We start from the raw sequence: 12500 nt of genomic DNA, 5'->3' as shown, positions 1-12500 counted from the left end.
TTTATCATGTTTCTCGTGTTTTTTTTCTTTATCAAATTTTACTGTTGAAATCGTGTGCAGGAAAAAAATTCTAACAACTTCACACAAACACAAAACATCACACACCAGAGTCACACAGACCAGAGTCACACAGACACAGAGTCACACACACACACCAGAGTCACACAGACCAGAGTCACACAGACCAGAGTCACACAGACCAGAGTCACAGACCAGAGTCACACACACACACAGACCAGAGTCACACACACACAGACCAGAGTCACACACACAGACAGAGTCACACACACAGACCAGAGTCACACACACACCAGAGTCACACAGACCAGAGTCACTCACACAGACCAGAGTCACACAGAGCAGAGTCACACAGACCAGAGGTGGACTCCGGCGTTCCCAAAGCCGATCCCGGCGAACACGCTCGCCAGGTGCATCGCCGACCGCGCCTCCAGGTCCTCCGGGTCCCGCACGGCCCTGACACACGTCAACACGGGGTTACAGTAGTAGTAGTAGTAGTAGTAGTAGTAGTAGTAGTAGTAGTAGTAGTAGTTAGTAGTAGTAGTAGTTACCGTTTGAGGTACTTGGCGACGGCCCGCAGCGCGTGCACCGCCCACACGTCGCTGATGGGGTTGGAGCCCTGATACGCAGGACGCAGCTGCGGGTGCGGAGGACACGGCGCCCTCTGGTGGAACGGAAGAGCAGTGTACGACTCCAGAGCGTGACTACAGACAGGAAGAGGAAGAGGAGGAGGAAGGAGGAGGAGGAGGAGGAGGAGGAAGAGGAGGAAGAGGAGGAAGAGGAGGAAGAGGAGGAGGAGAGGAGGAAGAGGAGGAGGAGGAGGAGGAGAGGAGAGGAGGAGGAGGAGGAGGAGAGAGGAGGAGGAGGAAGAGAGGAGGAGGAGGAGGAGGAGGAGGAGGAGGAGGAGGAGGAGGAGGGAGGAGGAGGAGGAGGAGGAGAGGAGGAGGAGAGGAGGAGGAGGAGAGGAGGAGGAGGAGAGGAGGAGGAGGAGGAGGAGAGGAGGAGGAGGAGAGGAGGGGGAGGAGGAGAGGAGGAGGAGGAAGGAAGAGGAGGAAGAGGAGGGAAGAGGAGGAGGAGAGAGGAGGAGAGGAGGAGGAGGAGGAGGAGGAGGAGAGGAGGAGGAGGAGAGGAGGAGGAGAGAGGAGAGAGGAGGAGAGGAGGAGGAGGAAGGAGGAGGAGGAAGGAGGAGGAGGAGGAGGAGGAGGAGAGGAGGAGGAGGAGGAGGAGGAGGAGGAGGAGGAGGAGGAGGAGGGAGAGGAGGAAGAGTCAGAGTTTCTTGATCTTCGTCGTGTTTGTGTTCGTCGGTAAATCGTCTGTCGTTCGTTCGTCTGTCATTGGTTTGTCGTTCGTTGGTTTGTCGTTCGTTCGTCTGTCGTTGGTTTGTCGTTCGTTGGTTTGTCGTTCGTTCGTCTGTTGTTGGTTTGTCGTTCGTTCGTCTGTCGTTCGTTGGTTTGTCGTTTGTTCGTCTGTCGTTCGTTGGTTTGTCGTTCGTTCGTCTGTCATTGGTTTGTCGTTCATTCGTCTGTCGTTCGTTCGTCTGTCGTTTGTTCGTTTTGTCGTTCGTTGTCTGTCGTCTGGTTTGTCGTTCGTTCGTCTGTCGTTCGTTGGTTTGTCGTTTGTTGGTTTGTCGTTCGTTGGTTTGTCGTTCATTCGTCTGTCGTTCGTTCGTCTGTCATTGGTTTGTCGTTCGTTGGTTTGTCGTTCGTTCGTCTGTTGTTGGTTTGTCGTTCGTTCGTCTGTCGTTCGTTGGTTTGTCGTTTGTTCGTCTGTCGTTCGTTGGTTTGTCGTTCGTTCGTCTGTCATTGGTTTGTCGTTCGTTGGTTTCGTTGTCGTTCGTTGTTGTTGGTTTTGTCGTCTTCGTCTGTCGTTGGTTTGTCGTTCGTCGTTCGTTCGTTGTCGTCTTTGTTCGTTGTTTGTCGTTCATCGTCTCGTTCGTTCGTCTGTCATTGGTTTGTCGTTCGTTGGTTTGTCGTTCGTTCGTCTGTTGTTGGTTTGTCGTTCGTTCGTCTGTCGTTCGTTGGTTTGTCGTTCGTTCGTCTGTCGTTCGTTGGTTTGTCGTTTGTTCGTCTGTCGTTCGTTGTTTGTCGTTTGTTGTTCGTTCGTGTCGTTCGTTCGTTTGTCGTTCGTTGGTTTGTCGTTCGTCTGTCGTTCGTCGTTCGTTCGTTTGTCGTTCGTTCGTCGTTTTGTTGTCATGCGTGTCTGTCGTTCGTTGGTTTGTCGTTCGTTGATTTGTCGTTCGTTCGTCTGTCGTTCGTTGGTTTGTCGTTCGTTGATTTTTCATGCGTTCGTCTGTCGTTCGTTGGTTTGTCGTTCGTTGATTTGTCGTTCGTTCGTCTGTCGTTCGTTGGTTTGTCGTTCGTTCGTCTGTCGTTCGTTGATTTGTCGTTCGTTCGTCTGTCGTTCGTTGGTTTGTCGTTCGTCGGTTTGTTCGTCTGTCGTTCTGTTGTTCGTTGTCGTTTGTCGTTCGTTGGTTTGTCGTTCGTCGTTTCGTCTGTCGTTCGTTGTCGTTCGTTCGTTGTCGTTTCGGTTTGTCGTTCGTTGTCGTTTCGTCGTTCGTGTCGTTGTTGTCTGTCGTTTTTGTCGTTCGTTGTCGTGTCGTCTTGTTTGTCGTTCGTCGTTTCGTCGTCGTTCGTTTTGTTCGTCGTCGTTCGTCGTTTGTTGGTTTGTCGTTCGTCGGTTCGTTCGTCTGTCGTTCGTTCGTCTGTCGTTCGTTCGTCTGTCGTTCGTTGGTTTGTCGTTCGTTCGTTTGTCGTTCGTCGGTTTGTTCGTCTGTCGTTGGTCTGTCGTTGGTCTGTCGTTGGTTTGTCGTTCGTTGGTTTGTCGTTTGTTCGTCTGTCGTTCGTTGGTCTGTCGTTGGTCTGTTGTTCGTCTGTCGTTCGTTCGTCTGTCGTTCGTCAGTTTGTCGTTCGTTGGTTTGTCGTTCGTCTGTTGTTCGTTGGTTTGTCGTTCGTTCGTCTGTCGTTGGTCTGTCGTTGGTCTGTCGTTCGTTCCTCACCAGAGCACGTCGAAGCCGCTGTTCGCCGCCACGCGACTGGGCATGCTCAGTGTGTGAAGCGGGTCCACCAGCCCCAGCAGGGGGCGGATCTCTCTGCTCGCAATACCTGAGGCAGACAGCCAATCAGAGCACAGGAGGGAGAGAAACAGCCAATCAGAGCACAGGAGGGAGAGAAACAGCCAATCAGAGCACAGGAGGGAGAGAAACAGCCAATCAGAGCGCAGGAGAGAGAGAAACAGCCAATCAGAGCGCAGGAGAGAGAGAAACAGCCAATCAGAGAACAGGAGAGAGAGAAACAGCCAATCAGAGCACAGGAGAGAGAGAAACAGCCAATCAGAGAACAGGAGAGAGAGAAACAGCCAATCAGAGCACAGGAGAGAGAGAAACAGCCAATCAGAGAGAGAGAAACAGCCAATCAGAGAACAGGAGAACAGGAGAGAGAGAAACATCAGAGCACAGGAGAGAGAGAAACAGCCAATCAGAGAACAGGAGAGAGAGAAACAGCCAATCAGAGAACAGGAGAGAGAGAAACAGCCAATCAGAAGAGACTGACCTGTTTTGGCTCGGAGCGGCTCGTAGTCAAAGATGGCGACTCCTGTGGTCTCACTGCCCGTCCCCGCCGTGGTCGGGACTGAGAAACAAGACCTGGTTTAGACCTGGTCTAGTCCTGGTTTAGTCCTAGTTCAGTCCTGGTCTTGTCCTGGTCTTGTCCTGGTTTAGTCCTGGTTTAGTCCTGGTCTAGTCCTGGTTTAGTCCTAGTTCAGTCCTGGTCTTGTCCTGGTCTTGTCCTGGTCTTGTCCTGGTCTAGTCCTGGTCTAGTCCTGGTTCAGTCCTAGTCTAGTCCTGGTCTTGTCCCGGTTCTGGACTCACTGGCGATGAGGGGTCGGACTTTCCCGGTCACTGGGAGACCTTTTCCGATCGGAGCGTTGACGAAGTCCAGGAAGTGGTTGTCGGGGTGCGAGGCGTAGAGATTGGCCGCTTTACAGGTGTCAATCACCGAGCCCCCGCCCACCGCCACGTACGCGTCGAAACGCCCGGCCTTCGCAAACGAGATCGCCTCTTTGAAACTGAAACACGGACACACGGACACACGGTCAGAGCGACGCCGACGGACGCTCCTCACGCCGACGCGGCGCCGACGCGACGACGACGCAACGCGACGACAACGACGTTTACAGGAAGATTTAATCTGAATTCAAATCGTTCGAATTCAAAAGTCATTGTTGTTTCCATGAAAAATAATAATAATAATAATAATAATAATAATAATGCTGTTTTCTTGTTGTTTGGTGTTGCTCGTCTCCGTTTGTCGTTACTCCACAATCTGTGTCGTTTGTTTATTTTTCAAAATAAAAACGATAAAACGAAAAATCTATTATTTTCTTCATTATTTGTCTCCAAAACCAAAAAGAAAAAAAACAAAAAATTATAATTAATTTTTTCAGTTTTGAATTTTGTTTCCCATTGACTTGGACTAAACCAGGACTAAACCAGGTCTAAAAACAGGATTAAACCAGGATTAAACCAGGTCTAAAAACAGGACTATATAAGGTCTAAAACAGGACTAAACCAGGACTAAACCAGGACTAAAACCAGGTGAGGAGGAGAAGGAAGAAGAAGACAAAAGCTCAGCCCACTCCCACATCCTGCTCACAAATCCAAAGAGACGAGGATCAAAGTCCCGACACAGAACTGGACCAGGACCAGGACCAAGACCAAGACCAGGACCAGGACCAGGACCAGGAGGACGACACGAGGAGCCTGAAGCACCAGCAGCATTTGAACAACAACAAACCACAAACAGGATCCAGGAAACAAACTCACTCACATTTAACATCACAACAAAACAAACTCTTACTTCACTGTTGAGATTCAATCACAAGAAACATTCTGTAAGAGGACTGACCCCTGACCTCTGACCCCTGACCTCTGACCTCTGACCCCTGACCCCTGACCTCTGACCTCTGACCTCTGGAAGATGTGAAATCACAACTGTTATCAGGACATCGAAATCTTAGGGAATAAACTTGCACAAAGTTTGGACGACTATTAAGCAACAGACGTTCATTTTGTTTTCTTCTGAACTTGAACTTGTTGGGTTTTTTTTAAAGACGATGCAGTGAAGTGTGTTGATCTTGTTCACATGTTTCTGTCCTGGTGTTGGTGCTGAACATGGATCCATTCAAATAACTGGACACAGTTTTGTTGTTTGTTTCTCCTCCAGGTGTCGTCGTGTCTCACTCGAACTTCAGCAGAAAAAATCTCATGGGTCGAGACAAGATGTTTCTCCTGGAGTCAGTGTGACACAACCTGCTCGTGTTCGTCTGACACGACCTACAGCTTTCAAAAATATCACATTTTGTGGCGATTTTGACCTATTTTTAGATCATAAACTTTTTCTCAGCTCAAAATCCTTCAGTCGTCTTAAAAAAACGCTTTATATTCGTTCGCTCCAACTCCGCTCGCTCTGATTGGTCAAAGTGATCACGTGGCACACGAGCCCGTGCTCCGCGCGTGCGGTCGCGGGAGAAAAGAGCACTAGTGCACATGTTCTTTCGGCCCACAGCAGCTGGAAGAACCTCGCTGGGCTGAAGGTGAATCTGGATCATGAGACATTGAGCTCGGCTCAGTGACTTGAACGGTCGGACGTTTTGGAACCTGGGTGTTGGTGGTGACGTGTCGTAGATCAGCTGTTGTTACTTCCTGTGGGCGTGGTCAGACCTGATGGACCTGCAGGTGTCTCAGACTGACCACGCCTCCCGTCGCCCGGTGTCTCTGGAGGAGGGTGTCCCAGGTGTGTGAAAGGAGGAAGGCTCCGTCATCACGGTTAATTCTGTCCGAGCCTCGTTTCCTGATTTCACCGTTCTCCTTGATCCAGAGTTTGAACTTGTTGTTTTCTGATCCAATGACCCGAGTCTCGTCCTGATCCAGAATGTGGTTTGTTTCTTTTACAGCGTCTGATGTGGAGGATTTGAGCTTTTCCTCTTCTGTTTTGTCTTTTTGTGTTTCTGGTGAGTCTCCCTGACGTTTCCTTCTCACGTTCCTTTTGCTGTTCCTTTTGTCGGATGTGAAATGCTCGGCCTGTTTCCCTGTCTGTGATTTATTTCATGATTTACACTGGATTTCGTAGATGCTGTTGTATTTTTGTTCTGGTGGGTTTTGTCCTTGTACGAGTTGTTGGTGGAGTTTTGTGTCTGGTTTGACTCCAGTGTTTCTGTTGTGTTTTTTCATGACTCAACAAGGTCAACACACTTTACTGCATTTTGTCTTTAAAAAGAACCCAAGAAGTTCAAGTTTGGACGACGCCTCTGACGGGGGTGAACTTTGACACTCTGCTCTTCCTCACGTGTTTGAACCTCCCTGTCCTGCACCAGATGTTCTGATGTGTTCATGTTCTCCCTGCACGAGGAGACGCACCAAGACCCTTAAAGGATTCAAGATCTTTAACAAACTCACTTTTCTACTAAGTTTCACCTGTTGATCACTGACTGTTTGACTGACGAAATGACAACCCTGACCCTGACCCTTGACCAGACACCTTGACCTGAGACCCTGACTGAGCCTGACCTGACCAGACCCTGACCTGACCCTGACCTCATGACCCTGACCTGACCCTGACCCTGACCTGAACCTGACCCTGACCCTGACCCTGACCTGACCCTGACTGACCTGACCTGACCCCTGACCCTGACTGACCCTGACCTGACCTGACCCTGACCCTGAACCCTGACCCTGACCTGACCCTGACCTGACCTGACCCTGACCCCCTGACCCCTGACCTGACCCCTGACCTGACCTGAACCCTGACCCTGACCTGACCCCGACCTGACCCCTGACCCTGACCTGACCCCTGACCTGACCTGACCCCTGACCCTGACCCTGACCCTGACCTGACCCCTGACCTGAACCCTGACCCACTCAACCCGGAACATTCATCAGATCATGTGACCTTTGTCCGTTTCATCGCGTTTGATTCTTCAGAACCAACGGTGTTCTGTGGGGTGTTCTGTGGGGTGTTGTGTGGGGTGTTCTGTGGGGTGTTCTGTGGGGTGCTCTGTGTGGGTGTTCTCTGTGGGTGTGTGGGGTGTTCTGTGGGGTGTGTGTCTGTGGGGTGTTCTCTGTGGGGTGTGTCTGTGTGGGGTGTCTGTCTGTGGGGTGTTCTGTGTGGGGTGCTCTGTGGGGTGTGTGGTGTTGTTCTGTGGGGTGTTCTGTGGGGTGTGTGTGGGGTGTTCTGTGGGGTGTTCTGTGGGGTGTGTGGGGTGTCTCTGTGGGGTTGTGGGGTGTTCTCTGTGGGGTGCTCTGTGGGTGCTGTGGGGGTGTTGTGTGCTGTGGGGTGTTGTGGGGTGTGGGTGTGTGTGTGTCTGTGGGGTGTTCTGTGGGGTGTTCTGTGGGGTGTTCTGTGGGGTGTCTGTGGGGTGTTCTGTGGGGTGTTCTGTGGGTGCTCTGTGGGTGTGTGGGGTGTTCTGTGGGGGCTGTGGGGTGCTCTGTGTGGTGGGGTGTGCTCTGTGCTCTGTGGGGTGTCTGTGGGGTGTGTGGTGTTCTGCTGTGGGGTGTCTGTGGGTGTGTGGGTGCTCTGTGGGGTGTCTCTGTGGGGTGTTCTGTGGGGTGTCTGTGGGGTGTGGGGTGTTCTGTGGGTGGTGGTGTTTCTGTGGGGTGTTCTGTGGGGTGGGGTGCTCTGTGGGTGTTCTGTGGGGTGCTCTGTGGGGTGCTTCTCTGTGTGGGGTGTTCTGTGTGGTGGTGTTCTGTGGCTGTGGGGTGTTCTGTGGGGTGTCTGTGGTGTCTGTGGGGTGTTGTGGTGTTCTGTGTGGGGTGCTCTGTGGGGTGTTCTCTGTGGGGTGTTGTGGGGTTGTGGGGTGTTCTGTGGGGTGTGCTCTGTGGGGGTGCTCTGTGGGGTGTTCTGTGGGGTGCTCTGTGTGGGGTGTTCTGTGGGGTGCTCTGTGGGTGGTGGGGTGTGTCTGTGGGGTGTTCTGTGTGGGGGGTGTTCTCTGTGGGGTGTTCTGTGGGGTGTTCTCTGTGGGTGGTGTGTGGCTCTGTGGGGTGTTCTGTGGGTGTTCTGTGTGTGGGGTGTTCTGTGTGGGGTGTTCTCTGTGGGGTGTGTGGGGTGTGTGGGGTGCTCTGTGGGGTGGGGTGTTCTGTGGGGTGTTCTGTGTGGGGTGCTCTGTGTGGGTGTTCTGCTGTGGGGTGTGTGGTGCTCTGTGGGGTGTTCTGTGGGGTGTTCTGTGGGGTGTTCTGTGTGGGGTGCTCTCTGTGGGGTGTTCTGTGGGGTGTTCTGCTGTGGGGTGTTCTGTGTGGGGTGTTCTGTGGGGTGTTCTGTGGGGTGCTCTGTGGGGTGCTCTGTGGGGTGTTCTGTGGGGTGTTCTGTGGGGTGCTCTGTGGGGTGTTCTGTGGGGTGCTGTGTGGGTGTTCTGTGGGGTGCTGTGGGGTGTGTGGGTGTGTGTGGGTGTGTTGTGTGGGGCTGTGTGGGGGTGTTTCTGTGGGGTGCTCTGTGGGGTGCTCTGTGGGGTGTGTGGGTCTGTGGGGTGGTGTTCTGTGGGGTGTTCTGTGCTGTGGGGTGTGCTCTGTGGGGTGTTCTCTGTGGGGTGTTCTGTGGGGTGTGTGGGGTGTTCTGTGTGGGGTGCTTGTGGGGTCTGTGGGGTGGGGTGTCTGTGGGGGTGCTCTGTGGGGTGCTCTCTGTGGGGTGTCTGTGGGGTGTTCTGTGGGGTGTCTGTGGGGTGCTCTGTGGGTGTCTGTGGGTGTGTTCTGTGTGGGTGCTCTGTGGGGTGTTCTGTGGGTGGTGGGGTGTCTGTGTGGGGTGTCTCTGTGGGGTGCTCTGTGGGGTGTTCTGTGGGGTGTTCTGTGGCTGTGGGGTGTCTGTGGGGTGTCTGTGGGGTGTTCTGTGTGGGTGCTCTGTGGGTGTGTTCTGTGGGGTGCTCTGTGGGGTGTTCTCTGTGCTGTGGGGTGTTCTGTGGGGTGCTCTGTGGGGTGTTCTGTGGGGTGTTCTGTGGGGTGTTCTGTGGGGTGTGTGTGTTCTGTGGGCTGTGTGGGGTGCTCTGTGGGGTGTTGTTCTCTGTGGGGTGCTGTGGGGTGTCTCTGTGGGGTGGTGGGGTCTGTGGGGTGCTCTGTGGGGTGTTCTGTGTGGTGGGGTGTTCTGTGGGGTGTTCTGTGGGGTGTTCTGTGGGTGCTCTGTGGGGTGTGGGTCTGTGGGGTGTTCTGTGGGGTGTTCTGTGGGGTGCTCTGTGGGGTGTTCTGTGGGGTGTTCTGTGGGGTGCTCTGTGTGGGGTGTTCTGTGGGGTGCTCTGTGGGGTCTGTGGGGTGTTGTCTGTGGGGTGTTCTGTGGGGTGCTCTGTGGGGTGCTCTGTGGGGTGCTCTGTGGGGTGCTCTCTCTGACCTGGTGTCTGTGGGCTCCACTCGGACTCGGTCGTAGACGGTGAACTGGACCTGGTTCTGGGTCAGAGACTCGAGGACGAAACGGACGGGATCCAGAGACGCCAGAGTTTGATCCGTCATGAGACAAACACGACGAGCGCCGAGGGACGCGACGTCCTGAGGACAGAGACACGAGACATGAGGACAGAGACATGAGGACGCCACGTCCTGAGGACAGAGACACGAGACATGAGGACAGAGACATGAGGACGCCACGTCCTGAGGACAGAGACATGAGACATGAGACATGAGGACGCCACGTCCTGAGGACAGAGACATGAGACATGAGACATGAGGACGCCACGTCCTGAGGACAGAGGACACGAGACATGAGACATGAGGACGCCACGTCCTGAGGACAGAGACAGAGACATGGAGACATGTCCTGAGGACAGAGACATGAGACATGAGACATGAGGACGCCACGTCCTGAGGACAGAGACATGAGACATGAGACATGAGACATGAGGACGCCACGTCCTGAGGACAGAGACATGAGACATGAGGACGCCACGTCCTGAGGACAGAGACATGAGACATGAGACATGAGACATGAGGACGCCACGTCCTGAGGACAGAGACATGAGACATGAGGACGCCACGTCCTGAGGACAGAGACATGAGACATGAGGACAGAGACATGAGACATGAGACATGAGGACGCCACGTCCTGAGGACAGAGACAGAGAACTGAGACATGAGACATGAGACATGAGACGCACGTCCTGAGGACAGAGACACGAGACATGAGGACAGAGACATGAGACAATGAGAACGCCACGTCCTGAGGACAGAGACAGAGACATGAGGACAGACGACATGAGACATGAGGACGCACGTCCTGAGGACAGAGACATGAGACATGAGACATGAGGAGCCCGTCTGAGGACAGAGACATGAGACATGAGGACGCCACGTCCTGAGGACAGAGACATGAGACATGAGACATGAGACATGAGGACGCCACGTCCTGAGGACAGAGACATGAGACATGAGGACATGAGGACCGAGACCACGTCCTGAGGACAGAGACATGAGACATGAGGACGCCACGTCCTGAGGACAGAGACATGAGACATGAGACATGAGGACGCGACGTCCTGAGGACAGAGACATGAGACATGAGGACGCCACGTCCTGAGGACAGAGACATGAGACATGAGACATGAGACATGAGGACGCGACGTCCTGAGGACAGAGACATGAGACATGAGACATGAGACATGAGGACGCCACGTCCTGAGGACTGAGACATGAGACATGAGACATGAGGACGCCACGTCCTGAGGACAGAGACAGAGACATGAGGACAGAGACATGAGACATGAGACATGAGGACGCCACGTCCTGAGGACAGAGACATGAGACATGAGGACAGAGACATGAGGACGCCACGTCCTGAGGACAGAGACACGAGACATGAGACATGAGACATGAGACATGAGACATGAGGACGCCACGTCCTGAGGACAGAGACATGAGACATGAGACATGAGGACGCCACGTCCTGAGGACAGAGACAGAGACATGAGACATGAGGACGCCACGTCCTGAGGACAGAGACATGAGACATGAGGACGCCACGTCCTGAGGACAGAGACATGAGACATGAGACATGAGACATGAGGACGCCACGTCCTGAGGACAGAGACATGAGACATGAGACATGAGACGAGACCACGTCCTGAGGACAGAGACATGAGACATGAGACATGAGACATGAGACAGAGGACATGCGACATTCCTGAGGACAGAGACATGAGACATGAGGACATGAGGACGCCACGTCCTGAGGACAGAGACATGAGACATGAGACATGAGGACATGAGACGCCACGTCCTGAGGACAGAGACACGAGACATGAGACATGAGGACGCCACGTCCTGAGGACAGAGACAGAGACATGAGACATGAGGACGCCACGTCCTGAGGACAGAGACATGAGACATGAGGACGCCACGTCCTGAGGACAGAGACATGAGACATGAGACATGAGGACGCCACGTCCTGAGGACAGAGACATGAGACATGAGACATGAGGACGCCACGTCCTGAGGACAGAGACATGAGACATGAGACATGAGGACGCCACGTCCTGAGGACAGAGACATGAGACATGAGACATGAGGACGCCACGTCCTGAGGACAGAGACATGAGACATGAGACATGAGGACGCCACGTCCTGAGGACAGAGACATGAGACATGAGGACAGAGACAGAGGACAGAGACATGAGACATGAGGACAGAGACATGAGACATGAGACATGAGGACGCCACGTCCTGAGGACAGAGACATGAGACATGAGGACAGAGACATGAGACATGAGGACGCCACGTCCTGAGGACAGAGACACATGAGACATGAGGACGCCACGTCCTGAGGACAGAGACATGAGACATGAGACATGAGGACGCCACGTCCTGAGGACAGAGACATGAGACATGAGGACACGTCCTGAGGACGAGACATGAGACGAGGACACGTCCTAGGACAGAGACATGATGAGACATGAGGACGCCACGTCCTGAGGACAGAGACATGAGACATGAGGACAGAGACATGAGGACGCCACGTCCTGACAGAGACAGAGACATGAGACATGAGGACGCCACGTCCTGAGGACAGAGAGAGACATCATGAGACATGAGGACGCCACGTCCTGAGGACAGAGACAGAGACATGAGGACGCCACGTCCTGAGGACAGAGACATGAGACATGAGACATGAGGACGCCACGTCCTGAGGACAGAGACATGAGACATGAGGACAGAGACATGAGACATGAGACATGAGGACGCCACGTCCTGAGGACAGAGACATGAGACATGAGGACAGAGACATGAGACATGAGGACGCCACGTCCTGAGGACAGAGACATGAGACATGAGACATGAGGACGCCACGTCCTGAGGACAGAGACATGAGACATGAGGACGCCACGTCCTGAGGACAGAGACATGAGACATGAGACATGAGGACGCCACGTCCTGAGGACAGAGACAGAGACATGAGACATGAGGACGCCACGTCCTGAGGACAGAGACAGAGACATGAGACATGAGGACGCCACGTCCTGAG

General features: G+C 53.5%; 1 protein-coding gene across 2 annotated transcripts in view; it reads right to left on the bottom strand.

The window, feature by feature from the left end:
* adhfe1 (alcohol dehydrogenase iron containing 1) overlaps positions 1–12500 on the bottom strand; it is a 23388-nt gene that overhangs the window by 6346 nt on the left and 4542 nt on the right. For both annotated transcript variants that reach the window (XM_055151964.1, XM_055151965.1), the window contains exons 5-10: positions 9381–9535; positions 3884–4080; positions 3567–3644; positions 3014–3119; positions 570–722; positions 376–474 (exon numbers count right to left, since the gene is read on the bottom strand). In XM_055151964.1, the coding sequence (XP_055007939.1) occupies positions 376–474; positions 570–722; positions 3014–3119; positions 3567–3644; positions 3884–4080; positions 9381–9535 (788 nt within the window). The remainder of the gene's footprint in view (positions 1–375; positions 475–569; positions 723–3013; positions 3120–3566; positions 3645–3883; positions 4081–9380; positions 9536–12500) is intronic.

The sequence above is a fragment of the Boleophthalmus pectinirostris genome, unplaced genomic scaffold, assembly GCF_026225935.1.
Source record: "Boleophthalmus pectinirostris isolate CB_2022bp ecotype Guang Dong unplaced genomic scaffold, ASM2622593v1 HiC_scaffold_16, whole genome shotgun sequence".
In the NCBI taxonomy this organism is placed as follows: domain Eukaryota; kingdom Metazoa; phylum Chordata; class Actinopteri; order Gobiiformes; family Gobiidae; genus Boleophthalmus; species Boleophthalmus pectinirostris.
Note: the sequence above shows the minus strand (reverse complement) of the source record. Positions and strands in the feature narration are given on the sequence as shown.